The sequence below is a fragment of the Eulemur rufifrons genome, chromosome 2 (assembly GCF_041146395.1).
Source record: "Eulemur rufifrons isolate Redbay chromosome 2, OSU_ERuf_1, whole genome shotgun sequence".
Taxonomy (NCBI): Eukaryota; Metazoa; Chordata; class Mammalia; order Primates; family Lemuridae; genus Eulemur; species Eulemur rufifrons.
The window spans coordinates 9,581,428-9,608,811 of NC_090984.1; the positions used below are offsets into that span (position 1 = coordinate 9,581,428).

The 27,384-nt window shown below is 57.4% G+C and overlaps 2 protein-coding genes across 8 annotated transcripts; one reads left to right on the top strand and one right to left on the bottom strand.

The window, feature by feature from the left end:
* JUNB (JunB proto-oncogene, AP-1 transcription factor subunit) lies at positions 1 to 1,839 on the bottom strand. Its single transcript, XM_069477756.1, has one exon. It carries the CDS (start codon positions 1,550 to 1,552, stop codon positions 509 to 511), a length of 1,044 nt encoding a protein of 347 aa, XP_069333857.1. The 5' UTR covers positions 1,553 to 1,839; the 3' UTR covers positions 1 to 508.
* On the top strand, positions 974 to 27,107 carry HOOK2 (hook microtubule tethering protein 2). Of its 7 annotated transcripts, XM_069477694.1 has the most exons (23): positions 14,174 to 14,324; positions 14,830 to 14,915; positions 14,986 to 15,058; positions 15,991 to 16,041; positions 16,131 to 16,263; positions 16,366 to 16,433; positions 16,808 to 16,870; positions 17,189 to 17,269; positions 17,376 to 17,536; positions 17,629 to 17,769; positions 18,580 to 18,781; positions 20,606 to 20,716; positions 20,807 to 20,894; positions 21,247 to 21,316; positions 22,015 to 22,152; positions 22,234 to 22,321; positions 22,414 to 22,419; positions 22,512 to 22,546; positions 25,808 to 25,890; positions 25,972 to 26,075; positions 26,332 to 26,442; positions 26,510 to 26,581; positions 26,662 to 27,107. In XM_069477694.1, exons 1-23 carry the CDS (start codon positions 14,280 to 14,282, stop codon positions 26,809 to 26,811), a joined length of 2,160 nt encoding a protein of 719 aa, XP_069333795.1. In that variant the 5' UTR covers positions 14,174 to 14,279; the 3' UTR covers positions 26,812 to 27,107. The 7 variants fall into 7 exon arrangements, with proteins under 7 accessions (XP_069333828.1, XP_069333835.1, XP_069333795.1 ...); XM_069477727.1 differs by lacking the exons at positions 14,174 to 14,324; positions 22,414 to 22,419 and adding an exon at positions 974 to 1,000 and having other exon boundaries at positions 14,986 to 15,092; XM_069477734.1 differs by lacking the exons at positions 14,174 to 14,324; positions 22,414 to 22,419 and adding an exon at positions 12,543 to 12,634 and having other exon boundaries at positions 14,986 to 15,092.
* The last annotated feature ends 277 nt before the right edge of the window (positions 27,108 to 27,384 follow it).

The following is a 27,384-nucleotide window of genomic DNA, read 5'->3' on the forward strand; positions in this document are numbered from 1 at the left end:
TTAATAAAGAACCATTTTTTTTTTTACTTAAATAGATTCAATAAAAAGTCAGAACAACAAACACACACACACACAAACACATCTTAAAATAAACTCTTTAGAGACCAAGTGCGTGTTTCTTCTCCACAGTACGGTGCAGAGGGGGGAGGGCAGGGGGCGGGGGTCCCCTCCCCAGTGTCCCCGCGGGCTTGAGTACCAGGGCGGCGGGGCCAGCTCCGCCGCGATCGCCCCCTCCTCCCCTCCCTGTTAAATACACAAATATATTATATTCAATATGAATCTAGTCTGTTTCCAGCAGAAAAAAAAAACATACAAAAAAACGTGGGACGGGGAACTTGTAAACGTCGAGGTGGAAGGACTGGGCGCAGAGCTGGCGGGCCGGAGTCCAGTGTGGTTTGCGGCGCCCTCAGGCCCCGGGGCGGGTGCCCACCACCAGCCCCCTCGCCCCCAGTGGGAGGAGTGCGCCCAGCCGTCCAGGCTGGGGATGTCCGTAAGGGGGGGTAGGCGCTCAGAAGGCATGTCCCTTGACCCCGAGCAGCAGCTGGCAGCCGTTGCTGACGTGGGTCATGACCTTCTGTTTGAGCTGAGCCACCTGCTCCCGGAGGAGGCCGGCAGTACTCGACAGCCCGGCGTTCTCGGCCTTGAGTGTCTTCACCTTGTCCTCCAGGCGCGCGATGCGCTCCAGCTTCCGCTTCCGGCACTTAGTGGCCGCCAGCCGGTTCCGCAGCCGCTTGCGCTCCACTTTGATGCGCTCTTGGTCTTCCATGTTGATGGGGGACACGGGCGGCGTGGCGTCGCGACTGCGCGCCTCTGGCACCGTCTGCGGTTCCTCCTTGAAGGTGGAGGCGCTGCGGCCCAAGCCTAGCGGGGCCGGGTGGCCCCCGGCGAAGGGCGGCGCGTGCGGGAGGTAGCTGATGGTGGCCGTCGGGTATGAGCTCCCGGTCCCGACGGCAGCTCCGGCGCCTCCGGAGGACGCAGAGGCTGAGGAGTAGCTGCTGAGGTTGGTGTAGACGGGAGGCGGCTCCGGGCCGGCGTAGACGCCCCCGGGCCCGGCCGGGGGTCCCCCGCTGGCGCCCAGGGACACGTTGGGGGGTGTCACGTGGTTCATCTTGTGCAGGTCGTCCAGAGCTTTGACAAAGCCGTCAGCAAAGCCCTCCTGCTCCTCGGTGACGCCGCCCCCTGCGCCCCCTGCACCTCCGCCGCTGCCACCCCCGCGGGGGTAAAAGTACTGCCCCGGGGGTGTGGGCGTCGTCGTGATCACGCCGTTGCTGTTGGGGACGATCAGGCGCTCCAGCTCCGATGAGGCGAGCTTGAGAGACGCGCTGGTGTCTGATCCCTGACCGGAAAAGTAGCTGCCGCCACCGCTGCCCTCCGGGCCGGGGCCCCGCGCTCCTGGCGCCTTGAGACTCCGGTAGGGGTCGGCCAGGTTGAGGGCCAGGCTCGGTTTCAGGAGTTTGTAGTCGTGTAGAGAGAGGCCGCCAGGAGCCCGGCCGTATCCCGCCGCTGGGTATGAGTCGTCGTGGTAGAAGGGCTGTTCCATTTTAGTGCACATCCGGGCGGCCCAGGCGGTCTGGGGAGGGTCCCTGCGAGGCCGCCCCGGGCCTCGCTGCGGCGAGCGGCGCGCTGTCCGCGGCTGCGGCGGGACTGGGTTGTCTGGTCGAGCGTTCCCGGGGGCTGGCACCGGCTGGGAGCAGCCAGCCGGCAGCTGTGCGCGAAAGATGTGTCCGGCTTCCTGAGCCCCTCTCGCCCTCTCTGGAGCGCTCGCTTTCTCGGCGTCGCTTCCTCCCGCTCCCCACTCCCAGCTGGCTCCGATGCTGGCCTGGCCGCCCTCAAGGTCCCTGCCGCTCAGCCGGAGCCACACGCCTTTATACGGCGCTTGTCAGCTGCGGAAGTGCGCTCCGATTGGCCGTCGCCGGAGCCGGGCCCCCGCGCCCCCCTCCTCGAGCGTGGGGAAGGGGAGGAGGCGGCTCGCGTCACTGTCAGGAAGCGCGTGTCCTTGTAAACAGCGGCCACGGGCCCAGTAGCTCGGCAGGGCTGCAGGGGGAGGGGCACTAGAGACCCCGGGGTACGCGTGGAAGGAGGTTCTGGGGGTCCCGAGGCACAAGAGTTAGGGGTTTCGGGGAGGGTGATGAGTTCCCTAGAGTACACTAGGATGAATGCCAGGACCTGGTACAGAGCAAGTGAGGAAATGATCCCAGGGTGTCCACGGAAGAACCTGAGGACCCTGAGTATGCGACAGGGGTAGACGGGCTGACAATACACTGGAAGACCCCAAAAAGCAGGAAATAGATTCTTAAGCAGGGTAAACAGGGAGGGGGTAAGGAGACACCTGACCCAGGAATTGATTGGGGGTCCCGGGCACATGGAGGTTGAGGGACCAGCATTTTCAAAGGAGGGAGGAGGGGAGAGATCAAAAGGGTTCAGGGGGCGGGGCTACAGGACCCATTATGCAAGAAATAAATAGGGTCCCAGAGTCCGTGGGAGAGTCTGAGCGTTCCCCCATAAGTGGGAAGAAGGAATAGGAATTGGGGAGATCTAGATATGCAGAAAGTACGTGTTCTGGGGTGCATTGATCACATTAAATATGTGGGGTAGAAGATGGGGACATATGCTAGAGGTTGGGGATCACTAGGGTCATCTGCGAAGCCCAGATGAAGGAGAGTTAGGGGGGGTCGGAACACACCTTCAGAGCTGAGGACAATGACAGGAGGGTACCCAGTTGAGACATGTGAGGAGGGGGCTTTGAGGACACCGGGGACCCGGACTACTGTATCTTCCGTGCCTAGAGCTCACCCTCGTGAGTGACTCCCTAGGCACCTGTATACTTTGTCCCCCATCTCAAAACCGTCTCCTGGTGACCCTGGCTTGCTCGACACCGTGTCGGCTCCTGGAGTCTGGACCCAGCCCGACGGCCGGGGTGCGGTCGCACAACTCCACTCCCTTCCTTAGAAACAGGCTGAGGAAAGAGCACCGAGGCAGGAAGTGTGGCAACAGCCCCGGGGGAAGGAGCCCGGCCCTGTCTCCGTCACTGGATCCTATGGGACCGTGTGCCCCGCCCTGGGTCCGGCTGCATCCTGCGCCTCTAAAGAGGAACCTGAGGGTGCGAGCCCCGCGGAGGCGCGGGTGCGTGGAGCCAGCCATGAGACGGAGGCCTCCAGCCACCGTCCTCTCCTCCCCAGCAATGGTTCCGCCCGCGGAGCCCGCAGGGGACCGTGAACGCAGGGAGCATGGGGACTGTTCCATTGGCCGAACGGAGGGGGACGCAGCCGCTGGTCGCCATGGCGACAGGCGGGAGTCCGCAGGCAGGACTGGGGGCGGGGCGGCCCCTGGAGTCTCTCCCCAACGCCCATATTAGGGCACAGGAAGGGGTGGGCCCAGCGCTGCCCTGGGGCCGGGAGCCAGGAGCCGGGAGCAGGAGTATCTGCCAGGTCCCAGGGCGCGCCCGGGCCCCCGGACGGCTAGTCCAGACCAGCCCTGGCCGCCGCCCCCGAGGCCCTCGGGGCCCCCACGGCCTCCTGGCCCAGCCCCGCCCTGCCGCGCTGGGGCTGGGTCCTGCCAGGCCCGGCCCGGCACGACCCAGCCCGGCAGGTCTCCGCCTGCCCGCGGGCCTGGGTCGGACTTTGCCCCTGGCCCGACGGGGATCGGAGGGGGCGGGCCGATGCCTCCAGGAACCCCCAGCGCCTGAGCGGGCTGGCACGGCGCTGCCTCCTCCTTGGGGCGAGGTGACCTCCCTTCTACCGGGAGGTCTGGGGCTCCTTTCCCCACACCCCCTAGGGACTGGCGGTACCCCTCCCTCACTCTTGTAGGTCCGGGGCCCCACTCCCCTATTAGTCTGAGGGTCCTGTGGACCATACCTAGAAGGGATTCCCCCTCCCTTCCCAGAGTGTCTCCCCCATCTGAGGGCTTCCCTCCCTCCAGTCAGAAGGGATCTGAAAATCCAGGAGGAAAATACGAGGGAACCCAGAGCCCTTCCCTAGGAAGGGCTGGATGGAGGTTTAGATGGTGAGGCTTCCAGTTAGACTTAAGGTGGGACTTCCAAGCAGTTTGGGTATGAGCCACTAGAACCAAAGGTGAGAAGCCCAGTCTCTGTCTCTCTCTTGCTCAGCTTCCCAGGCCTCTGTCTTCTCGGAAGATGGAAGTTTCTTTAGGGTAGAGAAAGGCTGAGGGCCAGGCTCTGTGAGGCAGCACAGAGTTCACCAAGTGTGGAGGAGAGAAAGAAAACGAAACAGTCAAGAAAGAAACTGAGCTATGTGGGGGCAGGGGGAAGTCCAGCACAGCAGTGGCCTTGTGGAGGAAGATCCCAGGAGAAGCTGGGGGCGTCCCATCTTTGGAGGGTCCCTGTGACCCCTAAATGCCCCCTCCCCTCTTCCCCTTGCTTCAGTGGCTCTCCTCCCCCGCCCCAGGCTCAAGGGAGATTCCGGAGGCCGCTGAGTCTGGCGGGCACGCTGCCAGGCCTGAGTCTCCCGCCCAGGCTAATAACTGCAGCTGACATCTGGCTGGGCCCCATGGGGGTGCAGTGGGCAGCGTTGGGGGGCTGGGCAGGACAGGCCTGAGGGCAGCACCTTAAGTTGCCACTTGCAGGTCCCACAAGCCAGGAGGCCACAGTGAGTCAGCCCTGGCCAGTGCCCAGGCTGGCCATGCCACAGGGGAGTCCCAGAGAAGGTCGAGGGGGAGGGTGAAGCCAGAATAAAGAAGAGTGGGTGTATGGTGGCAAGGGGTCATGGCAGTGAGAGATGCCCAGAGAGACAAATGGGTGCAGGGTTAGCGTCATACTGACAGTGAGACTCAGAGACACTTAAGATAGGCAGACAGGCTGAGAAATAATAATTATTATTTTAATAGCTAACACTTATACGGCTCCTACTGTGGGCCACTCTTCTAAGTGCTTTACATAAAATAGGTCACTGGCTTCTTCGAACAATCTGGCAAAATGCATGCTATTTAGATCCCCATTTGGGGGGGGGCGGTTAAAGATTGGGTATCGCTATGTCGCTCAGTCTGGTCCCAAACTCCTGGCCTCAAGCAATCCTCCTGCCTCAGCCTCCCAAACTGCTGGGATTACAGTTGTGAGCCACCATGCCCAGCTTGGATTCCCCATTTAACAGATGAGAAACTGAGGCACAGGAGATAAAGGAACTTGCCTGGTGTCCCAAAGCTATAAGTGCTAGAATCAGGGTATAACCCCAGCTGCCTGGCTCCAGAGCTTTGGCCACTATATTGTGGGTAATCACAACCAGACAGGCATTTATATGGTACCAACTGCATCCCAAGTTCTGCAGGCCCTTTCACAAAGGGTCTCCTTTAATTGGGGGAAAAATGGAGTTGGGCACAGGGAGAGGGCACTGGTCTTCGTGTGCAGGCCAGCATGTTGGAGTGGGGTCGTTCCATGCACTCTGCATGGGTGTTTGAGCAGGGGGTGGGGATTGGGCCAGCCAGGGAGGGCGGGGGCCAGCCAAGCTGGTACAGCCGGTTCCAGGCCCCTGCCAGTCTCACCCTTGTGGCCTGGGCACCACCCCCTCATGCCGCCCCACTGGCGCCAGGCCTGCCCCGTGAGGAGGGTGTGAGGGTAGCCCCCTCCGCTGCCTGGCCTGAGCAGGAAGACTGGCACCTGGGTACTGCCCAGGCTTCCCCGACACCCCAGGGCCCAGGGCCTGGGGCAGGCTAAGGAGGAAGTTCACCCACCCCCACCCGCAGGTCTATTTGGGGCTTTTGGCCTTGGCATGAGGGACTTCTCCTTCTTATAAATAGCTTGGTGACCCCCCCCCCCTGCTGGCCCCACTGACCGGTGGGGCCTTCACCAGGAAACTGGGCCGGGGGCTGCCCATGAGTCAGACAGTGGGCAGGCCAGGGCAAGAACCCACAAGTCACAGCACCCAGCCTCCCTCGTCCCTGCCCCTGGGTGTGGACTGATGGCTGGGCAGGAAGAGGCTGAGAGTCACAGGAGCCCTCCCCCCAGGAACTCCTGGCCTGCCCGCCACCACCACCTCCCTCCCCCACCTCTGTGGTTTGGGGGTCCCTCACCCTCTCTCCTGGAGAGGAAGCTGTTGGGTTTTCTTGGAAGCAGGAAGGAGAGATTCTTTCTCTCTGTCCAGGCTGACTCAGCTGGGCATGGGGGGAGTTTCCCAGGAAGCTGATTCTGTCCCTGACACTGCTGGTGCAGGCTTGGGGGGCCTGAGCATCACAGGGACCCTGGGGAACCCAATGAGAAAGCAGGTCCACACCCCAGCAGGAACTGAGGCTACTGAGTTGGGCCTCCTAGGGGCAGTGACAAACACCAGGGAGGGAGGGAAGTTGGGCTGATGTTTGGAGAAGTGCCTGGATCTGGGGGGGTGGGTGGCAGAGACAGGCTGTGGAGCCCACTGCCCCACAGAACCTCAGCAAGGTTCCAGGGAGCAAGTGTGTGGCTGGCTTGTCAGGGTCTGTCATTGTGCATGAGGCCTGTCACCGTCCCTATGTCTGTGTGTTGGCCCAACCCTACAGGGGGTATAGGGTCCCTCTGTGGAAGGTTCTGTTCTGCTTTGTGTGTGAGACCTATGGGACTGGTTGCATGTGTCGCCTACATGCATGTGCATGAAGTTGTTTTGGAGTTCATGTGGCTACCCTATTTGTGTCTGGTGTGCATGTCTGTTTGCGTGTGTGTGAGATCTGTGGCTGGTCTGCATGTATGTGTGTATACAATCTGTGACTGCTCTGTGTGTGTGTGTGCGTATGAGAGAGAGAGAGAGAGAGATCTGTGTCTTGTTTGTGTGTGTGTTTGTTCTGTTGTTGGTCATTGTGTGTGTATATGTGTGTGTGTAAGGTCTCTGTGTGTGAAATCTGTGGCTTGCCTGTGTGTGTGTGTTCTGTGGCTGATTTATGTGTGGTGTGTATGTGCGTGCATGTGTGTGTGTGTGTGTGTGATCTGTGGCTGGTCTGTATGTATGTGTGTATACAATCTGTGACTGGTCTGTGTGTGTGAGAGAGATCAATCTGTGGCTGGTTTGTGTGTGTGTGTATTGTGTGTGTGAAGTCTGTGTGTGTGAGATCTGTGGCTGGTCTGTGTGTGTGAGAGAGAGATCTGTGGTTGGTTTGTGTGTGTGTATTGTGTGTGAAGTCTGTGTGTGAGATCTGTGGCTGGTCTGTGTGTGAGAGAGATCAATCTGTGGCTGGTTTGTGTGTGTGTGTATTGTGTGTGTGAAGTCTGTGTGTGTGAGATCTGTGGCTGGTCTGTGTGTGTGAGAGAGAGATCTGTGGCTGGTTTGTGTGTGTGTATTGTGTGTGAAGTCTGTGTGTGAGATCTGTGGCTGGTCTGTGTGTGTGAGAGAGAGATCTGTGGCTGGTTTGTGTGTGTGTGTATTGTGTGTGAAGTCTGTGTGTGAGATCTGTGGCTGGTCTGTGTGTGTGAGAGAGAGATCTGTGGCTGGTTTGTGTGTGTGTATTGTGTGTGAAGTCTGTGTGTGAGATCTGTGGCTGGTCTGTGTGTGTGAGAGAGAGATCTGTGGCTGGTTTGTGTGTGTGTGTATTGTGTGTGAAGTCTGTGTGTGAGATCTGTGGCTGGTTTGTGTGTGAGAGAGAGATCTGTGGCTGGTTTGTGTGTGTGTATTGTGTGTGTGAGGTCTCTGTGTGTGAGATCTGTGGCTGGTGTGTGTACGTGTGTGTGTGTGAGAGAGAGAGAGAAAGAGAGATTTGTGGCTGACCTCTGTGTGTGTGTGGTCTGTGGCCGGTCTGCATGTGTGTGTATGTCGTCTGTGGCTGGTCCCTGTGTATGTGCATGCAAGTGTCAACAGGTTCTCGGTGTCTGTGCCGATGTGTTTATGAATATCTCACTGTGGCCTGTCCGTGCCTCTCTGTGCTGGGTGTGACTGTCTGGCCAGATCCCGTCTGTGAATGTGTCAGTCTGTCTGCCCGCATCTGCCCAATCTGTTGGCGGGTCTGACATGTCTGTGTTCCTGGGGAGGGAGTGCATCTTGGTGTCCCTTGGAACATCTCTGATGTGCGTGCAGCAGTGGTGGGGGGTGGTGCCTGGGCTGTCATGGTATGTATCTGTCTTCTCTGTGCATAGGTTTATGTTTGTCTCTTGTCTCTTGAGTATCTTCTTGAGTTGGGGATATTTGTGTGCACGTGTGTGTGTGTGTGTGTGTGTGTGTTGCCTTCTCTTGTGTGGCTCTCAGGGTGCGTATGCCGAAAGTGACTGTCCATCCTCTCTGAGTCTGTCAACATGCCTGTGTTGTCTGCTTGCGTCTGACGCACAGTTGTGTGTGTCTGTCCTGCCCGTATGTTCCTGGCCTGTTCATGCTTTTCTTGGTGTGAGTGTGCCATTGTGTCTGCCTCCTCACCTGAATGTCAATTTCACTGTTTGTCAGTGTGACTCTGTTTGCTTATGTCCTGAGTTGATTTATCCCTGTCACACACATCCTGCATGTTGTTGACCTGTCAATGTCTTCATGTGTTGGACAGAGTGTGTGTCTCTCTCGTTTTTGAGTCTGCTCTGTCACTGTGTCTATGTGTGGCAGCCATTTCTGGGTCATCCCGCACAGATGTATGTCAGACCCTGTCTGCGTGTCCCTGGCTGGCAAACTCTCTGTGGCCAGGGTGACAGGAGTTTGTGTGTCTGGACTGGCTCTCTTGGGGTGACTGTGTGTGTGTACATTCCTACAGCCCTCTCCCCGCCCCCAGTCTGGCCACCCTGAGCCATGTTTACTCTGCCCCCAGCCGATGTCTGCCCTGCCCCGGGAGGGGCTGACCCTGTGTCTGTACAGCCAGCAGTCCACAGGATGTTCCCGAGACGCCGTCTCCATCCGACATCCCCTCCCTCGGGCCACCCGCGGGTCAGGACCCAGGCGTCCAGGGCAGCAGGGGTGGGGCTGAAGCGTTAGGGGGCTACCCTGTCAGGGCACGGGAATGAGGGGGGTGCGGGGAGGCGACAGGCCCAACAGGTTCCGCCTCATTCCTGCCCCGCCTCTCACTTCCTGGGTGCCCGCCCCGGGGCAGGGGGTGGACGGGATGAACCCCATGGCCTCAGAGCGCCTGGGTGGGGCATGGCCTGCCCCGCAAGGACTCGCTTCTACTGGGCACCCTGACACCTGGCCTGAGAGACAGGAGGAGCCCCATGCTGCCCCTGTGCCCAGCCCTGGATGCAGAGCACCCTGTCAGTCACCTAATACCCACAGCAACCCCACGAGTTGGACGTGATTATCCCACATTTTCACATGGCGAAACTAAGGTCCAGACACCAAGAGGACAGAGGCAGGATTCGAACTCAGCTCTGTATGCTACTCAAGACCCCAGGCAGCTCACCCACCGCCTTCCCCCTCCTCTAAAACTGGTACATGTGGCCGGGAGTATGAACCCAGGCCCCCATGAGGCCCGGCTCAAGGGGGCGCCGGGCGGGCTTGCTCTGAGTCAAAATGGGCCCCTGGATGAAATGAATAAGAAAACGGCTTTAACCGTTTCGTCGCCACGACGGGCTCTGCCAAAACTTCCTGTGGGCTGGGGGGGAGGAGCAAGGTTCCCGGAGGCCTGCAGGGTGTTGGGGGGCAGCTTTGCCAATTCTGGGCGCTGGGTAGGGTGGGGGCAGAAAGCGCCCCTAGTGACCTTAGCGAGGGTCCGCTAGGGAGGCCGCTGCCACTCCGCTTCTCGCTGCCAGGGGAGCCCCGCCCTTCCCCGGAGTGCGAGGTCCCCAGAACTTGGTTCTCAGCCCCCACAGCCTGGAGGGGGGTCCCAGAGTTCGCAGCCCCCTCCCCAGGGGCCTGAGTCACAGGCGGGGAAAGCCGAGAGAGGGGTGAGTCACGGGGGCGGAGAAGGAGGAGCGAGGCCAGCTGCAGCCAGGGGACCCCTGGGCTGGCCTGAGTCATTCACACCCCGGCCTCGCTGACCCCAGCCCCCTCTCCAGGGGACCAGGAGCGGGAAGGGCATTGTCGCTGGACTAAGGAGAGGGAGGAAGAGCAAGAGGTTGGGAGGAAACAGGCACCCGGCAGAACGGGAAGCTCTGGTTCCCATGGCAACCGAGGGGGGGTCTCATCTCTGTGGGGGTTCTTCCCCCAGCAGGGACTGCCCCCCGCGCCCTGGGGAAGCCCCCGCGCGCTTGGTCTAGGGGCCACAAGTTTCGGGTCGGGCAGGAAGGGGTTAACGGCAGCCCCCAGTCTCTCTCAGGTTTCACCCGCGCCCCCCTCCCCCGCTCCGAAGACTGCGGCGGGGCGGAACTGTGCCCCGCGCGCCCCACGCGCCCAGCCCCCGCATCAACCCACGCACGCGCGCACGCACGCACGCACGCAGCCAGCCTATTCCCCACCCCCCGCCCCGCGCTCGCACGCACGACCGCGTCGAGCTACACGCACGCAGCGACCCCCGTCGTGTCTCACGTCACGCACGACGCACGCGCCCCCGCAGTGCGCGGAGGGGCCCTCCGGTGGAGAGCAGAGGATGCTGGGCGCCTGACGCCCCCCTGCGCACATCACCGCCTCCGCTCAGCCTGGCTGCCTGATGTGACTTTGACACCCCCTCCCCTCCGCACACAAGGTCACAAACAAACTGTCGTGAACCCACAGTGTCACACGGACACAGGATACACCTGCCACGGGTTGGCACGAACCCTCACTAGTCCAGCCAGCCCCGCAGCCAACACAGACAGGGTCACACTCACACACTAACAGACGCAGATAGTCACCCAGGCACATCAGTCACATAGCGTTCGATAGGGACACAAACGGAGCCATATTCATACACAGGTAGGTGGCAGTTACAGACACTCTAATAAACACCTTCAAGACAGACAAAGTGGAACACAAACAGGTACAAAGTCTTGGACACTGGGGTTTGTTTTGTCACACAGCGGCACCTCTCACATGGAGATCGGGCCACCACAGAGACACATGGTAGGGATAGACATGCGACAGTGAAGCGGTCACACGGATATTCACAAATAGAGCTCACAAAGTAATATACAGTCACAGAAACAAATGCACAAGGACACACAGGGACATTCAGTGTCATGGGGACATGGACAAACGTCACAGGGTCACACTGTCACAGAAAGACACACGATTAAAACAAAGTAGTACACGGTTACAGACACAGTCATACAACCTAAAGCCACGTTGAGGCACTGATTGTCACACACTCGCTTCTCACACAAAGGACAACACCGATGGAGACCCAAAGTGAGGTCATATAGAGGAGCCAGTAGTAGACACACAACACGTGAAGATACAATTGGACAGAGACAGCTACTCAAATGCTGCATGGACCATACAGAGATACACATGGGTACATGTGGGAGGCTGCGGGTCACCCTAACCCTGGATCTTACACACAGGCAGGGATATATTACAGTCCTCACACCCCCGAACGTCCTCCCCAATCAAATCACACACAGCCTGTTGCACAAACTCCAGGGCCCCAAGCCACAGATGGACGCAGACACACGCCCATGCGCACACAACCACAGACCCACCATCTCACACCTACACAAATATGAGCACACTTCACACGGACTCAGAGACACACACAGACACCGGGAGGGGGGGCAGGGTAGCAGTTCCTGGCAGGGTGGCAGCATCTATGGTGCAGGGGGCCTTCTAGGGTCCTTCATGGTAATGGAGCATGGGGTACACCAAGTGGTTGTGGTCAGTCAGTGGGATGACATAAAGATGCTGTCCTCTATTCGTGGGACCCATGGTCCCCATCCCAGCCCTGATGTCTGGGTCCCTGCCCAGATGTGAAGGCCAGAGGGGGCAGGCCAGGGTCCAGCTGTGGCCGCAGGGAGGGGTTGAGTCAGCCTCTTCCCAGCAGTACAGCCCAGACTGGGCCCAGCTGTTCCTGGAAACAGGCAGGAGAGGGGGTGGGGTCCCCAAACCAGCTGGGGGCTGCTAGCCTGGACCTGCACACTGGGGCTCTGTCTCGACAAATGGAGGCTTCCAGAACATACCCCATACTTTGGGGATCTCTTTTGCATCCTTCACCCAAATATGGGTTCCCTGCCAAAAATGGAGGGTTTGTGGGCCCTTTTGCTGAATTGAAAGTACCTGGATCCCCCCACAGTGGGGTTCCCTGCATTTCAAAACCGGGATTACTGCTCTTCCCAGACAACCTGGAAGGTCCCTTCCTTTCCCACAAACGTGGGACTCACTGCTGCCCCAAAATGGAGGGTTGTTGCTCCTCCCCCAAATTGAGGGCACCCTGATCTTTTTTCAATCTGGGACTCTTGGGTCTCTGAACATCTGGGAGAGGCCCATAACAACAGGCCAACATCAGAACAATTTAAGTCTATTCGTTAAATATTTGGGTTTTCCCACATTTCCCCTAAACATCAAGGTCACTGCAACCCTCACACCAAATATTTGGCGATCCCAGCATGTCAAGCCCCCCATCCTTGTAGCAGTCTTGGTTCCTGGCTCACCTCTCAGTGCTACCTGGGAACAGAGTGGCCCTGTTTCTCCCTATTGGGAGCACCCTGTCCTCCGGTGGGTGCAGGATACGGGAGACAGCAGCAGCTGTTCCCACGATCGCCGGAAGACAGCCCAGTCCGGAAGCCGGCGCTGCCGGCCCTTGTCCCCTTCCCTCCTATCCTCCCCACCCTCTCCCAGGGGCTGGAGTCTGGAAAACAACGCAGAGAGAGGGGGGTGGGGATGTGTGGACGAGCCTCCGAGGCCCCCGGGTGCGTGCGGCTGCGCGTCTGAGTGTGCAGTAACCGGTTGTCTGGTGATGACTGTGTCATTCCTGCGAAGCAGGCAGGGGGCTGCTGTCACCCTGCCCACCCTGCTTCGGAGCAGGGTCTCCTGAGCCAAATTCTCAGGGTGGATGAGAACCGTGCCCCACCCCTCCAACCTGGACCCGCCCCCAAAGCAGAGCCCGCCCCTCCCTCCGGGTACAGCTAATGACCTGTAATTACTGCACATTACCTCGCCCGCCTGCTGGGGAGGGGCTGGGGTCAAAGGGCGCGGGCCTGGGCTTTACTCCTCCCCTCAAAGCCTAGTCCACCCGGAGCCTCTGTGTTTCCTCGCCAGCAAAACCGAGAATTAAAACAGCACTTGCCACCTAGAGTCGTGGGGAGGATTCAATAGTCTATTTAAATCGCTTAGCACAGGTACTGCATGCAGTAAGCACTCCATACATGGTGACTGTGATTTTATCGTTAATTACAATTGTTACGGCTTTCCTTTGAGCACCGTCTCCTCCAACGCCCCAGGGGGGTCTTGGGGGCGCACGCTCTTCCCAGCAGGCAGTGTTGTTGCGGTCTGCGCGCCCCCTTGTGGGTTGCGGGCGACGCGCAGCTTCGGCCTGGTGCTGGGATCTGAGGCAGGGGGATGACGGGCGCGCCCCTGGGGAGGAGAAGGCGCAGGGGAAGGTCATTGGAAGACGAATCCAGGCTGGGCATGTCCTGTCCATCACCTAGGATATGTGTCTAGCTGACCCCTCCCGCCCTCAGCTTAGGACCACACCTGTGTCCCCTCGTTCACCCCTAGGGCGGGACGCCCAGGAAGACCCCTTTAGGATACCCTCTCAGAATCCATAGGAAGGAATGCGGCTCGCCCCTCCCCCGCACAGGTAAAGGCTCGGATCATAAGGTGGTTAGACGGAAGGAATTCTTCCAGTTGTAGGGAAAGGACGTCAATGCGCCTGTATAATGGGGTGGTGCGGCGCCGCCTCAGGATAGTGAGGGCCGGCGCGGTGGCTCACGCCTGTGAGACCGAGACAGGTGGATCGTTTGAGCTCAGGAGTTCAAGACCAGCCTGAGCAAGAGCGAGACCCCGTCTCTTCTAAAAAATAGAAAGAAATTAGCTGGACAACTAAAAATATATAGAAAAAATTAGCCGGGCATGATGGCGCGTGCCTGTAGTCCCAGCTACTAGGGAGGCTGAGGCAGGAGGATCGCTTGAGCCCAGGAGTTTGAGGTTGCTGTGAGCTAGGCTAACGCCACGGCACTCTAGCGGGGCAAAAGAGCGAGACTCTGTCTCCAAAAAAAAAGAAAAAAAGAAGGATCATGAGGACCTTCTGACCCCCAAAAGAGCGAGGGGAGGAGGAGAGGCGGGGCCACCCTCCCGATGCTCAAAACTGGGCCACACTGACCCCTAGCGGCAGGGCGGGCGCCTGATCGCTGCCCGGATCCAGAATGGCGGGGATGGAGACAAGAGCGGGCGTCGGCAGGGGATCATGTGCCCGGGGCGGGGCCTGAGCCTAGGGGGCGGGGCGGCGCTCTAGGCCGAGCGGGAGGTCGGGGCTGCGGGCGCTCGCTGGTGGCGGACCCGGAGGCTGCTGCGGCGCTGGGGCTCAGTGGCCGGGCTCGAATCCAATCGGGAGCTATGAGCGTGGACAAGGCCAAGCTATGCGGGTCTCTGCTCACCTGGGTAGGTCGGGGGCGGGGCTGGGGACAGGTGTGCGCCCGCTCCTCTCGCCCAGGATCCCTGGTCCCGGTTTGGTCCGCCCTTTCCTCCTCGGGCTGGGAGGTGAAGGGGTCTTTGGCCTGCTGGGCCGTTGGACTCTAGCCTGAGCACCTGCCCCCGTCACGTGGCAGGTCTACGTGGAAAGAACAGGTGAAGCCACGCCCCTTTGTGGCTGGCTCACGTGGGGCGAGGGCACAGGTGAGTCGTCCGGTCACGTGGTGCCTGTGGGGACCTGGTGACTCGTGGTACAGCCCTGGCCTGGTCGCGCGGGGCTTGTTGGGCAGAGGTGAAGGGAGGCCACGCCCCCTCCGGTCCCAGGTGAGCAGAAGCCACTCCCTCGCAGACCAGGCGTGGTGGAGCAACAGGCCAGCACCTGCCCAATTATGCTGGCCAGAAAAGTCTGCAAAAGGGAAGTGGTTCGGTGGTCCCAGGCCCTGACTCTCCTGTTATCCCTTCCTTTACCCCTCAGTTGCAGACGTTCCACGTTTCGCCCCCCTGTGCCAGTCCCCAGGACCTGAGCAGCGGCCTCGCCATAGCCTATGTGCTGAACCAGATGTGAGTAGGGCTGAGGGGGAGGGTCCCAAAAGGGTCCCACAGCCAGCTCATCCCACCTTCTCGTCCCCAGAGACCCCTCCTGGTTCAACGAGGCATGGCTCCAGGGCATCTCAGACGACCCAGGTTCCAACTGGAAGCTGAAGGTGACAGGTGGACTGACGACTAGGGGACAGACTGGTGAAGAGATAACCAGAGAAGGGTCAGCTAGACACATGTCATGGGTGATGGACAGACCTGGCCAGGAAGAGGGACAGACGCTTGGTGATCAGCCAACTATTTGTTCTTTCATTCATCTGTTGAGCACCCACTGTGTGTCAGGCATAGGCATTCAGCAAGCAATAACACAGACCAAAACCTGTCCTCACACAGCCATCGTTCTAGTGACAACACTTACACAACCACAAAAATTAACTTCCGATGCCAGTAGTTCTACCAAAACAATAAAAATAGGGCCACGAGAGACAGTGACGAGGGAGTGGATGGCTGGTTACTGGACATGGGGTGATTTCCATGTGGCAATTGGAGGAATGGTGTTCCAGGCACAGTGAACAGCAAATGCAAAAGACCCGAGTCGGGAATAAGCTTGGTAGGGCTGAGGGATGGCAGGGAGTACAAAAGAGAGAGAGCAAGAGGGCAAGCATGGTAGCAGATGAGGTCACCAGGGGCCTGGATTCTATTTTAAGTGCGGTGGATTCAAGGAAAGACTTTAGCCCAGGAAAGATACAACCTGGCTGGGGCTTTAAAACGCTCCCCCTGTCTGCCTGGAGAGGAATGCAGTGTAGGCAGCAAAAATGAAAGCTTAGAGGCGGCTGGTGCAGTAATTCGGATGAGAGGTGAAGCTGGATGCATGGATAGAGCCAAAGGGTGGCAGGGGAGGTGGTGAGGAATGACTAGATTCTGAGGACACGTGGACAAAGATGGTCAGGTGGACAAAAAGGGCAGACAGCCAGACAGGTTGCCCCTAGGGGAGGGCACATTCAGACAGAATAGGGCCAAACAGGATGAGAGGAGCAGAGAATGAGATTCTAGGTGGGGACCTTGGGACTCCTGTCCATGGCTTTTCGCCTCTCCCTAGGTTAACAATTTGAAGAAGATTTTATGCAGTCTGGTAGAATACTCCCAGGATGTGAGTAACTGTAAAGGGATTTAGGGGGTTGCTGGGAGAAGGGGGAGGGACTGTGAGCCCCCGATACCCTCTCCTCCCTTTCTCCTCAGGTCCTGGCGCATCCTGTGTCAGAACAGCACCTCCCAGATGTAAGCCTCATTGGAGAACTCTCAGACCCTGCTGAGCTTGGCAAGCTGCTTCAGCTAGTGCTGGGCTGTGCCATCAGCTGTGAGAAAAAGCAGGGTATGTGGGAGAGGTCAAGGGGTCCCTGGGGATGGCCTGAGGAAGCCCTCCTTCCTCCCCAACTCACCTCTGGGTCTCAGCCTACCCTGTCTTGATCTCTAGAGCACATCCAGAGAATCATGACACTGGAGGAATCGGTTCAGCATGTGGTGATGGAAGCCATCCAGGAGGTGGGTGGGGGTGCCCAGTGTGACAATTGAGGAGCATCAGTCAGGGGAGGGGACATCTTCAGGGCAGAGACTAGTGGGCATAGGTCCTTCCCTGGTAAGGTCTGGACTCTGCCTGGAACTTAGTTGGCCAGACATCTCTGTCTCACGTGTCTGCCAGTTCTGAGCAGCACAAGTCACGATCTAGCAGGCTCCAGAGTCAAAAGACCTGGCCTCCCTCTGTGCTGGAGGCAGGAGGGCAGCCTCAGGGATGGAGTTATTGGGCAGAGCTGGCCTTGAGGACAAGGGGTTGGAGAGGTTCACAGGCTGGTTGCCAGATGCCTTGAAGGCCACCCTTAGAGAGCCAGCTCATCATAATGCCTCTACCCACCCTACAGCTCATGACAAAAGACACCCCCGACTCCCTGTCGCCAGAGACTTATGGCAATTTTGATAACCAGGTAAGGGGCAGGGAACTTTGTTAAAGGTCCCAACATCATTACTAATTCTTAGGGCTGCCTAAGGGGGAAGGGCTTATCTTTAAGCCTGTAAACCACTCCCAGCCCTCAGGATGTTACCCAATTCCCTTGCCAGGTCCCCAGGGTTATGGGAAGGTTGCCTTTTCCCCAGTTCCCTGGGGTCTCAGCCCTCTCTTAGATCCTGAGGATTCCTCAGCCACTTCCTCTCTGCCCCTAGAGATCCCAGCCTCCTCCCCACCCCCCGACTCCTGTCCTTCTGGACCCCTGAGTTCTTCATCACTGCCCTCCCCACCTCCGCAGTCCCGCAGGTACTATTTCCTAAGCGAGGAGGCTGAGGAGGGGGATGAGCTTCGGCAGCGCTGTCTGGACCTGGAGCGGCAGGTGGGGCCAATGTGGGATGGGGGGCGCACAGGTGCTCCTGGGGCAGGGTCGCCTGCATAGCAGCCCCCCTCCCAGCCCCCAGCTCATCCACCTCCACTGCCCACAGCTGGTGCTCCTGTCAGAGGAGAAGCAGAGCCTGGCCCAGGAGAACGCGACACTGCGGGAGCAGGTGGGCCGGCCGGAGGGCGAGGGCGCCACCGGTCTCACTGCCAAGAAGCTTCTGCTGCTGCAGTCCCAGTTAGAGCAGTTGCAGGAGGAGAACTTCAGGTGTGGCCAGCTGGGGACAGGGCCTGGCAGGCCAGGGGACTGGGGCAAGGGCAGCCTCTTCATATGCCCCTTCCCCACCCCACCCCCCTCAGGCTGGAGAGTGGCCGGGAGGACGAGCGTCTGCGCTGCGCAGAGCTGGAGCGGGAGGTCGCGGAGCTGCAGCAGCGGAACCAGGCGCTGACCAGCCTGGCCCAGGAGGCGCAGGCCCTGAAGGATGAGATGGACGAGCTGCGGTGAGTGGCAGCTCCCTGGGTGCTCACCACACCCCCCGCCATTGCCAAAGTTCTCCTCTGACACCATAGTACCTCTGTAACCCCCAAAGGCCCAGTGAACCCTCACAATGCTCCTCTCGACTTCACAGATCCATCCTGAACCCCACCATACCCTCCAGGCCTCACTGCACTATCCTGAGCCCCACCACATTCCCTGGACCCCACTAGACCCTCTGGACCCATCGTGTACCCCTGAGCCCTACAGTGTCCCTGTCATCCCACATTATGCTTCACAGACCCCACAGCATCTCTGTGGCCCCACCAGACTCCACTGCACCATTTCAGGTGCCATCATGCCCCTGGATCCCACGATACCCTCCAGGACTCCACAATGCAATTACCTTGCAGTCCCTTGTGACCCCACTGTGCCTTCTGTAACTCCAAAGGCTCTGCTGTGATCCTGTAATGCTAAAATACCAAGTGGACCCCACCTTCCCCCACTGCACTTCCAAGGACCCCAGAGTGCTCTTGTCTCACAGCACAGCACAAGATGTCCTTGGGGAATGCTCAGTCCCCTCTGGGCCCCCATCACTCCCCTGTAGCCCCACAGACCTTCCGTGTCCCCACAGTCCACCCCAGAGGATCCCTGATTATAACCCTAGGCTAACCGCTAGCCCCTAACGACCCCCAGCAGCACCAGGTCCGGGCTGATTCCTGATCCATGAACCCAAACGGCCCAGGCTGACACCCACCTCTGCCCCGACAGCCCCGAATCCCAGCAGACCCCTGACCACAGACCCCAGCCCACTCCCCTCCCTGTCCCTCCCCTAGGCAGTCCTCAGAGCGCGCTGGGCAGCTGGAGGCCACGCTGACCAGTTGCCAGCGCCGCCTAGGCGAACTGAGGGAGCTACGGCGGCAGGTGCGGCAGCTGGAGGAGCGAAACGCCAGCCACGCCGAGCGCACGCGGCAGCTGGAGGACGAGCTGCGCAGGGCTGGCTCCCTCCGTGCTCAGCTAGAGGCGCAGCGGCGGCAGGTGCTGGGGCGGGGCGGGGGCGGGGGCGGGGGCGGGACTAGGGTAGGGGCCCCGCCCCTCACAGGGCGCCCGCCCTCACTTTGTCTCGCCCTCCACGCTGCTCTGAGCCCTTCCCTCATATATAGGCCACGCCCTCTGGGCCTAGTCCCTCCATCCAGACTGTTTTGTTTTGTTTTTTTTAAGATAGAGTCTGGTTTTGTCGCCTGGGCTAGAGTGCAGTGGCATCATCATAGCTCACTGCAACCTCAAACTCCTAGGCTGAAGCAATCTTCTTGCCTCAGCCTCCCGAGTAGCTGGGACTACAGGCGCTCATCCCTCCTGGGTTTGTAAGCCCAACGCTTCCCTGCCCTTAAGCTGCGACCCTCCAAGTTCTTTGAGGCCAGTCCCTCCAGCCCCACTCCTTCACCTTGTACAGATGCTCCTCGACTTACATGGGGTTAGTTCCGGATAAACCCATTGTAAGTTGAAAAAATCATGTCGAAAATGCATTCAGGCCAGGCGAGGTGGCTCACGCCTGTAATCCCAATGCTTTAGGAGGCTGGGGTGGGGGTGGGGATGGGGCGGGATTGACTAAGCTCAGGCTTTTGAGACCAACTAGCCTGAGCAAGAGCGAGACCTCATCTCTACCAAAAAATAGAAAAATTAGCCTGGCATCTTGGTGTACACCTATGGTCCCAGCTACTCAGGAGGCTGAGGCAGGAGGATCCCTTCAGCCCAGGAGTTTGAGGTTGCAATGAGCTGTGATGACACCACTGCACTCTACCCAGGGCGACAGAGCAAGACTCTGTCTCAAAAAAAAAAAAAAAAAAAAAAAATGCATTTAATACACCTAACCTGGGCTGGGCGCGGTGGCTCACGCCTGTAATCCTAGCACTCTGGGAGGCCGAGGTGGGCGGATCGTTTGAGCTCAGGAGTTCGAGACCAGCCTGAGCAAGAGCGAGACCCCGTCTCTACTAAAAATAGAAATAAATTATATGGACAGCTAAAAATATATATAGAAAAAATTAGCCGGGCATGGTGGTGCATGCCTGTAGTCCCAACTACTCGGGAGGCTGAGACAGGAGGATCCCTTGAGCTCAGGAGTTTGAGGTTGCTGTGAGCTAGGCTGATGCCACGACACTCACTCTAGCCTGGGCAACAAAGTGAGACTCTGTCTCAAAAAATAAATAAATAAATAAATAAATAATACACCTAACCTGAACAGCATGGCTTAGCTTAGTTTACCTTTTTTTTTTTTTTTTTTTGAGACAGAGTCTCACTCTGTTGCCCAGGCTAGAGTGAGTGCCGTGGCGTCAGCCTAGCTCACAGTCAACCTCAAACTCCTGAGCTCAAGTGATCCTCCTGTCTCAGCCTCCCAAGTAGCTGGGACTACAGGCATGCGCCACCATGCCCGGGTAATTTTTTCTATATATATTTTTAGCTGTCCATATAATTTCTTTCTATTTTTAGTAGAGGTGGGGTCTCGCTCTTGCTCAGGCTGGTCTCGAACTCCTGAGCTCAAAGGATCCGCCCACCTCGGCCTCCCAGAGTGCTAGGATTACAGGCGTGAGCCACCGCGCCCGGCCTAGTTTACCTTAAATGTGCTCAGAACACTTCCCTTAGCCTACAGATGGGCAAAATCATCTAACATAAAGCCTACTCTATAATAAAGTACTGTATATCTTATGTAATTGATTGGAGATTATAATTTATTAAAAGCGAAAACAGAATGGTTGTGTGGGTTCTCACGGTTAACATACACAGCAGAAAGAACCATTGTAAAACTGAAAAATTATGGTCTGTACTCAGTCCCTGCCCCTTTTTCCAACCCTCCCTTTTGTGCAGGTGCAGGAACTACAGGGCCAGCGGCAAGAAGAGGCCATGAAGGCCGAGAAATGGCTATTTGAGTGTCGAAATCTGGAGGAAAAGTATGAGTCAGTGGCAAAGGAGAAGGAGGTGAGGCCGAGGTCCCACAGCCCAAGCCCGCCCTGCCTATCCTGGGGGTAGCCCGTTTCCCTCGTGGCATCTTGCACCCTGTTCCTGCAGCGGCTGTTGGCAGAACGGGACTCCTTGCGGGAGGCCAATGAGGAGCTGCGCTGTGCCCAGCTGCAGCCGCGGGGGTTGACTCAGGCTGGTGAGCTGGAGCCCCATCCCAGGACCTGAGGGAAGGGTGGCCCGGGGCCTTACCTGGCCTGGGGTGCTGTTCGGGCAGGCAGAATATGCTGTGTCCCAGGGCTTGTCTAGCCTGCGGGCAGAGCTAGGCCAGAAAGAGATGACAAGATCAGAGAGAAGGCAGGGGCTGCAGGGGCTCTGGGTGGGGCAAAAGCAAACCCTGGCCACGCAGTTCCCTGTCAAGCTTAGGGTGGAGCTAGTGTCAAGCCAGGATTTTGGATGAACTTGAGCCTCCAAAGATGATCCTTGGAAAGTGGACTAGGGACGGGGACAGGGGTGTACAGAGACCTGAAGACTTTTCTCACGTTCTCCAGACCCCTCGCTTGATCCCACCTCACCTGCCGTGGAGAACTTAGCAGCGGAGATTCTGCCTGCAGAACTCAGGTATTGTGGGGTCACTCAAAGCTCTGGCCCTAGCCAGGCCTGCCAAGGCCTTCTGCCCCGCTCCATTGCTCCCAGGGTCACTACCCCAGGTCACTTGGTCTTAGCTCCAGGTCCTAGCCGGGCTCGTAGGCCTGCCCACTCCTAACTTGGCTCTTACCTGCCTGGAGCCCTAGCTCTACCAGGTGGGGTAGGATCCATCCTCAGTACACAAATTAAGTCCAACCCATCTGGCTCCATTCCCTGTGGGGAAAAAAAAAAAAAATCCTACGCCCTAGCCCCGCCCATTTTGCTCGGGGGCGGGGGAGGGGGCCAGGGTCCAGCCTTGTCCTCAGTGTAGCCCCTGCTAAATTCAATCCCCTGTGCCCTGCCGGGATTAACTCTTCCACCCCAGCTCTTCCCATTCCTGCTTCTCTCGTTCCTGCAGCCCCATCCCGCGTGTTCTAATCCTCCCCTGTAACCCCGCCCCTGCATGGCTCCGCCCGCGGCCCAGCTTAGAGCTCCGCCCACTTTGGCCAGCCGGGGAGGCTGATCCGCTCCTAGGTCCTCAGCGCTGACCCATGGTCTGGCTGGGCTCTTCCCCAGGGCTCTGTCCCGCTCCTAGCTCCCCTCGTCGGTTCCCCTGCCGAGCCACCCAGGACCCCGAGCTGGCCTGTCGGGTGACCAGTCCCCAGGCCCACTCACTCCTCCCTGGTCTGCAGGGAGACGCTCCTGCGGCTGGAGCTGGAGAACAAGCGGCTGTGCCGGCAGGAGGCGGCCGACCGGGAGCGGCAGGAGGAGCTGCAGCGCCACCTGGAGGAGGCCAACCGCGCGCGCCACGGGCTGGAGACACAGCACCGGTGAGCGCCGGAGGGGGTCCTGCGTGCGCGCAGGGGGCCTGGGGCTGACGCAAGCACTGAACGGCCCCCCCACCCACGCAGGCTGAACCAGCAGCAGCTGTCGGAGCTGCGGGCCCAGGTGGAGGACCTGCAGAAAGCCCTGCAGGAGCAGGGGGGCAAGACCGAGGACGTGAGTGCCCATCTCCTCCCTGCCTGGCCCTCTCTCGCGCCCCCAGTAATCCTCCTCTCTCTCTCCCCCCTGCTGCCCGATGCCCCATACAGGCCATTGTAAGTACCATTGCACCCCCTACCGTCACCCTGGGAAGGGGTTCGGACCTCTGGAGCTGCCCCGCCTCATCTGTGTCTCCTCTCTCCCCCAGCCCATCCTGCTAAAGCGGAAGCTGGAGGAACACCTGTGAGTAGCAAAGAGAGGCATCCTAGTGGGGGAGATGGTCAGTGAGCACTGAGTCAGCTGAAGTACAGACTGAGGACCCAGGTCAAGTGGGGTTTTATAGGCCAAGTGAAGGAGTATGGACCATTGCGGGGGGGGGGGGTACGGGGAACAATGGGGAGCCACGGAGAGACTTTAAGGAAGGTAGTATGATAAAGTGATAGTCGCCCTTTTACGTTTTTATAAAACAATTTTTCTTTTTAGAGACAGGGTCTACCTCTTGTCCATGCACAGTGGCATGATCATAGTTCGCTGCAACCTCAAACTCCTGGGCTCAAGCCATCCTCTCACCTCAGCCTACCGAGTAGCTGGGACTACATGGGACTATAGGCCCATGCCACCACACCTGGCTAATTTCTAAAAATGTTTTTGTAGAGATAAGGTCTTGCTATGTTGCCAAGGCTGGTCTAGAACTGTTGGCTTCAAGCGATCCTCCTGCATCAGCCTCCCAAAGTGCTGGGATTACAGGCATGAGCCACTGCGCCTGGCCAGAAACCATTTTTAAATAGCTATCGCTGCCGGGCGCAGTGGCTCACGCCTGTAATCCTAGCACTCTGGGAGGCCGAGGCGGGAGGATCGCTCGAGGTCAGGAGTTCCAGACCAGCCTGAGCAAGAGCGAGACCCCGTTTCTACTAAAAAATAGAAAGAAATGATTTGGACAGCTAAAAATATACATAGAAAAAATTAGCTGGGCATGGTGGTGCATGCCTGTAGTCCCAGCTACTCGGGAGGCTGAGGCAGGAGGATCGCTTGAGCCCAGGAGTTTGAGGTTGCTGTGAGCTAGGCTGATGCCACGGCACTCTAGCCTGGGCAACAGAGTAAGACTCTGTCTCAAAAAATAAAAAAAAAAGCTATCGCATTTGTGGTTCAAAACCTAAAACAGCTGGGCACATGAATGCCCACAGTCCCAGCTACTCAGAAGGCTGAGGTGGTAGGATCACTTGAGTCCAGGAGTTCCAGACCAGCCTGGGCAACATGGTGAAACCCCGAGTCTCATTAAAATGAATGAACAAACAAAAAATCATAATCAGATTTATACAGCTTTGCTCTCCCAGACTGGGGGGCAGGGGGAAAAGGCATACCTTCCAGTGGGTGCCCATTGACTCAGTTTCCGCTCTGTCCCCATTCCTATTAGTTTATTATGGAACTCTTCCAGAGTTTTTAAAACAAATTCAAGAAATATTAATATAGATTTTTATTCCCATTCTTCATTTACACAAAAGGTAGCGTATAATATGTGCTAGCGTGCACTTTGCTTGTCCTGCTTAACAAGACGACTGGAAAATTTCTCCAAACGCATGAGAGAGTCCTTATCATTAATATTTTTTATAAGTACAGTAGCCTTTATCAACTGGGGTTCCATAGGAAAATTAGGCTCTGCAAAAAATGATTCATGTGACTATTTTCTCACATCTGCCAAGGATAGAGCGCTGACTCACAGTGCAGGAGAAATTACGGTTGTCCCTCGATATCCATGGGAGATTGGTTCCAGTACTCCCTTGGATACCAGAATCCTCAGATGCTCAAATCCCTTATATAAAGTGGCATAGTATTTGCATATACCATACTCACATCCTCCTGTATATTTTAAATCATCTCTTGATTACTTGTCATGCCTAATACAATGTAAATGCTATGTAAATAGTTGTTATACCATATTGTTTGGGGAATAATGACAAGGAAAAAAAGTTGGTACATGTTCAGTTCCCAATATTTTCCATCCTATTTGGGTTAAATCTACAAATGTAGAAGTCACGGATACCCACACACACAGAGGGCCAATTGTATTTTCTTATAGAGGACGGATGCCTGGGAGCATTAGGGTATGATTCTTTGGCAGAATTCAGGTCAAGAAGGGCTGGCCAGGCCGGGTGCGGTGGCTCACGCCTGTAATCCTAGCACTCTGGGAGGCCGAGGCGGGTGGATTGCTCAAGGTCAGGAGTTCGAGACCAGCCTGAGCGAGACCCCGTCTCTACTAAAAATAGAAAGACATTATATGGACACCTAAAAATCTATATAGAAAAAATTAGCCGGGCATAGTGGCGCATGCCTGTAGTCCCAGCTACTCGGGAGGCTGAGGCAGTAGGATCGCTTAAGCCCAGGAGTTTGAGGTTGCTGTGAGCTAAGCTGACGCCACGGCACTCACTCTAGCCTGGGCAACAAAGTGAGACTCTGTCTCAACAAAAAAAAAAAAAAAAAAAAGAAGGGCTGGCCAGCTGGGCATGGTGGCTCATGCCTGTAATCCTAGCACTCTGGGAGGCCGAGGCGTGAGGATTGCTTAAGTTCAGGAGTTCAAGACCAGCTTGAGCAAGAGGGAGACCCCCTTTCTACAAAAAATAGACAAATTAGGTGGGCATTGTGGCTGGCACACACCTGTAATCCCAGCTACTCAGGAGGCTGAGGCAGAAGGATCACTTGAGCCCAGGAGTTTGAGGTTGCTGTGAGCTATGATAATGCCACTGCCCTCTACCTGGGGTGACAGAGCGAGACTCTGTCTTAAAAAAAGAAAAAAGAAGGGCTGGTCTATAGTATTTTGTTACTGGATATCATAATGTATTTAACTCATCCTTTCTAGGTTTTTGCAATTTCAAACAATGCAACAAAGTATAACCTTGTACATGCATTATTTTGTTTGCATTCAAATCTATCATAAAAGTGGAATTGGTGGCTAAAAGTACACGTGCCTTTGTCATTTTTGTAGACATAGCTAATGGTAAAAGTTCACTATTAGATGTTACACCATGTTCCACATGCAGTGCACAGTAGTTTCATCTAGGGAGTGTTGTCAAACCTTGGGCGTTTTACCACAGATGGAGAATTGTAAAGTTTTAGCTTGCATTTCTTTTTGTTATAAGAGATTTTGCATTCTAGAAAGATTCCCGGTGTCTAGGTGGAGAATGGAACTGAGAGGTTGAGAGTATAAGAGGCTGTCCAAGGATGATCGTGGCTGGACCTGCTTGGGGGCTGTGGGATGGGGAGAAGTGGACAGAGAGGGGCTGGTCCAGGGGCCACCTGGCTCAGGGAGTGGATGGTTGTGGCTGCAATGGCTAAAGAGGTGATTTGACCAGGACACACAGGCCCCAGACATGAGGAACAGGCAGAGGGGTCTCTGCAGCTATGCAGGAGCACTTTTAGCTGGCGGGGCAGAGGGCCTGCAGCCAACACTGAGATGAAAGAGAAGCCAGCCTGGAGGTCAGCCCAATGCCACCCATCCCCTGCCCACAGGCAGAAGCTGCATGAGGCGGATCTGGAGCTGCAGCGGAAACGCGAGTACATTGAAGAGCTGGAGCCACCCACTGATGGCAGCAGTAAGTAGGACCCAGTGGCCAGAGGGCAGGGTGAGCCCGGAGCTTGGTGGTGTGGAGCTTAGGGGCCACCTGTTCCCCTAGCAGCCCGGCGGATCGAGGAGCTGCAGCACAGCCTGCAGAAGAAGGACGCAGACTTGCGGGCCATGGAGGAGCGGTATCGCCACTACGTGGACAAGGCACGCACGGTGAGGACACTGGGTGTCCCCGTAGGCCTCCTGCCAAGGCTCACGCCTCCCTGTGCCCCCCATTAATTCACACCTCCTGCCAGTTTGCATGTCTCTGCCCCCCCCCCACACACACACTGCACCTGTCATACTCCACCATGGCACAGATGTCTGCAAGCTTCCCCACTGCCACAGGCTGTCACATTTAATGTGCCCCAGTGTGTTCAAGGGGTCTTGGAGGCCAAGGTCACCTGGCTATGACTTCCCCACCCCATAGGTCATACAGACCCTGGAACCCAAGCAGCTGCCACCCAAGGGGCCACCCCTGGAACTCCAATCCCTGAGGACACAGCTCCGGGAGCGAGATGTCCGCATCCGGCACCTGGAGGTGGGTGTCCTTGTCCCTTTGCGCCGCTCCAGCATATTCAGGTCCCTGACGCTTGCCTCCTTGGCAGATGGACTTTGAGAAAAGTCGAAGTCAGCGGGAACAGGAAGAAAGGCTGCTCATCAGTGCCTGGTATAATATGGTGAGTGTGCCATTGCCACGGGTCAAGTATTAGGAGGTCCCATGTGCTCACCTGACCCCAACCACACCTCCTCCCTTCAGGGCATGGCCTTACAGCAGCGAGCTGGGGAAGAGCGGACACCTGCCCATGCCCAGTCATTCCTGGCGCAGCAGCGGCTGGCCACCAATGCTCGCCGTGGACCCCTGGGACGCCTGGCATCTCTGAACCTTCACCCCATCGATAAGCACTGACACATCTCACGATCCTTCTGCCTTCACCCACCAGCCAGGGCTGCATCCACCCTAGAGTCTTCCAAGTCACATGACATCTAGAATCAGGGCTCAGCCAGCTGCTCAAGAGCCTTGAGGTCATGACCTCTGCCCTGCGCTCTCCCAAACTGGGGAGTAGGTGAGGGCAGGTGGCAGGTACAGGCCTGTCCTTTTTAGCAATGTGATTTTTATCCTTGATTTTCTCCCTGGAGTTAATGTGCTACCTAGGTAGAGTCTGATTTTATATTTGAGAAGAAGAATAAAGACTTTCAATCTGCCCTGGCTTGATTCTGGGCACCAAGGTGAGGAAGAGAAAATGGGCCAGGGGCTCAGACCATTGCTTGGAAGAAAAGCCTAGCTTATGTTCTTACTAAAGTGTGAGTGACTGATAGCACCCAGTGAGAGGTAAGAATCACGTTTGTGGCCAGGTGAGGTGGCTCGTGCCTGTAATCCTAGCACTCTGGGAGGCCGAGGTGGGAGGATCACTTGAGGTCAGGAGTTTGAGACCAGCCTGAGCAAGAGCGAGACTCTGTCTCTACTAAAAAAATACGAAGA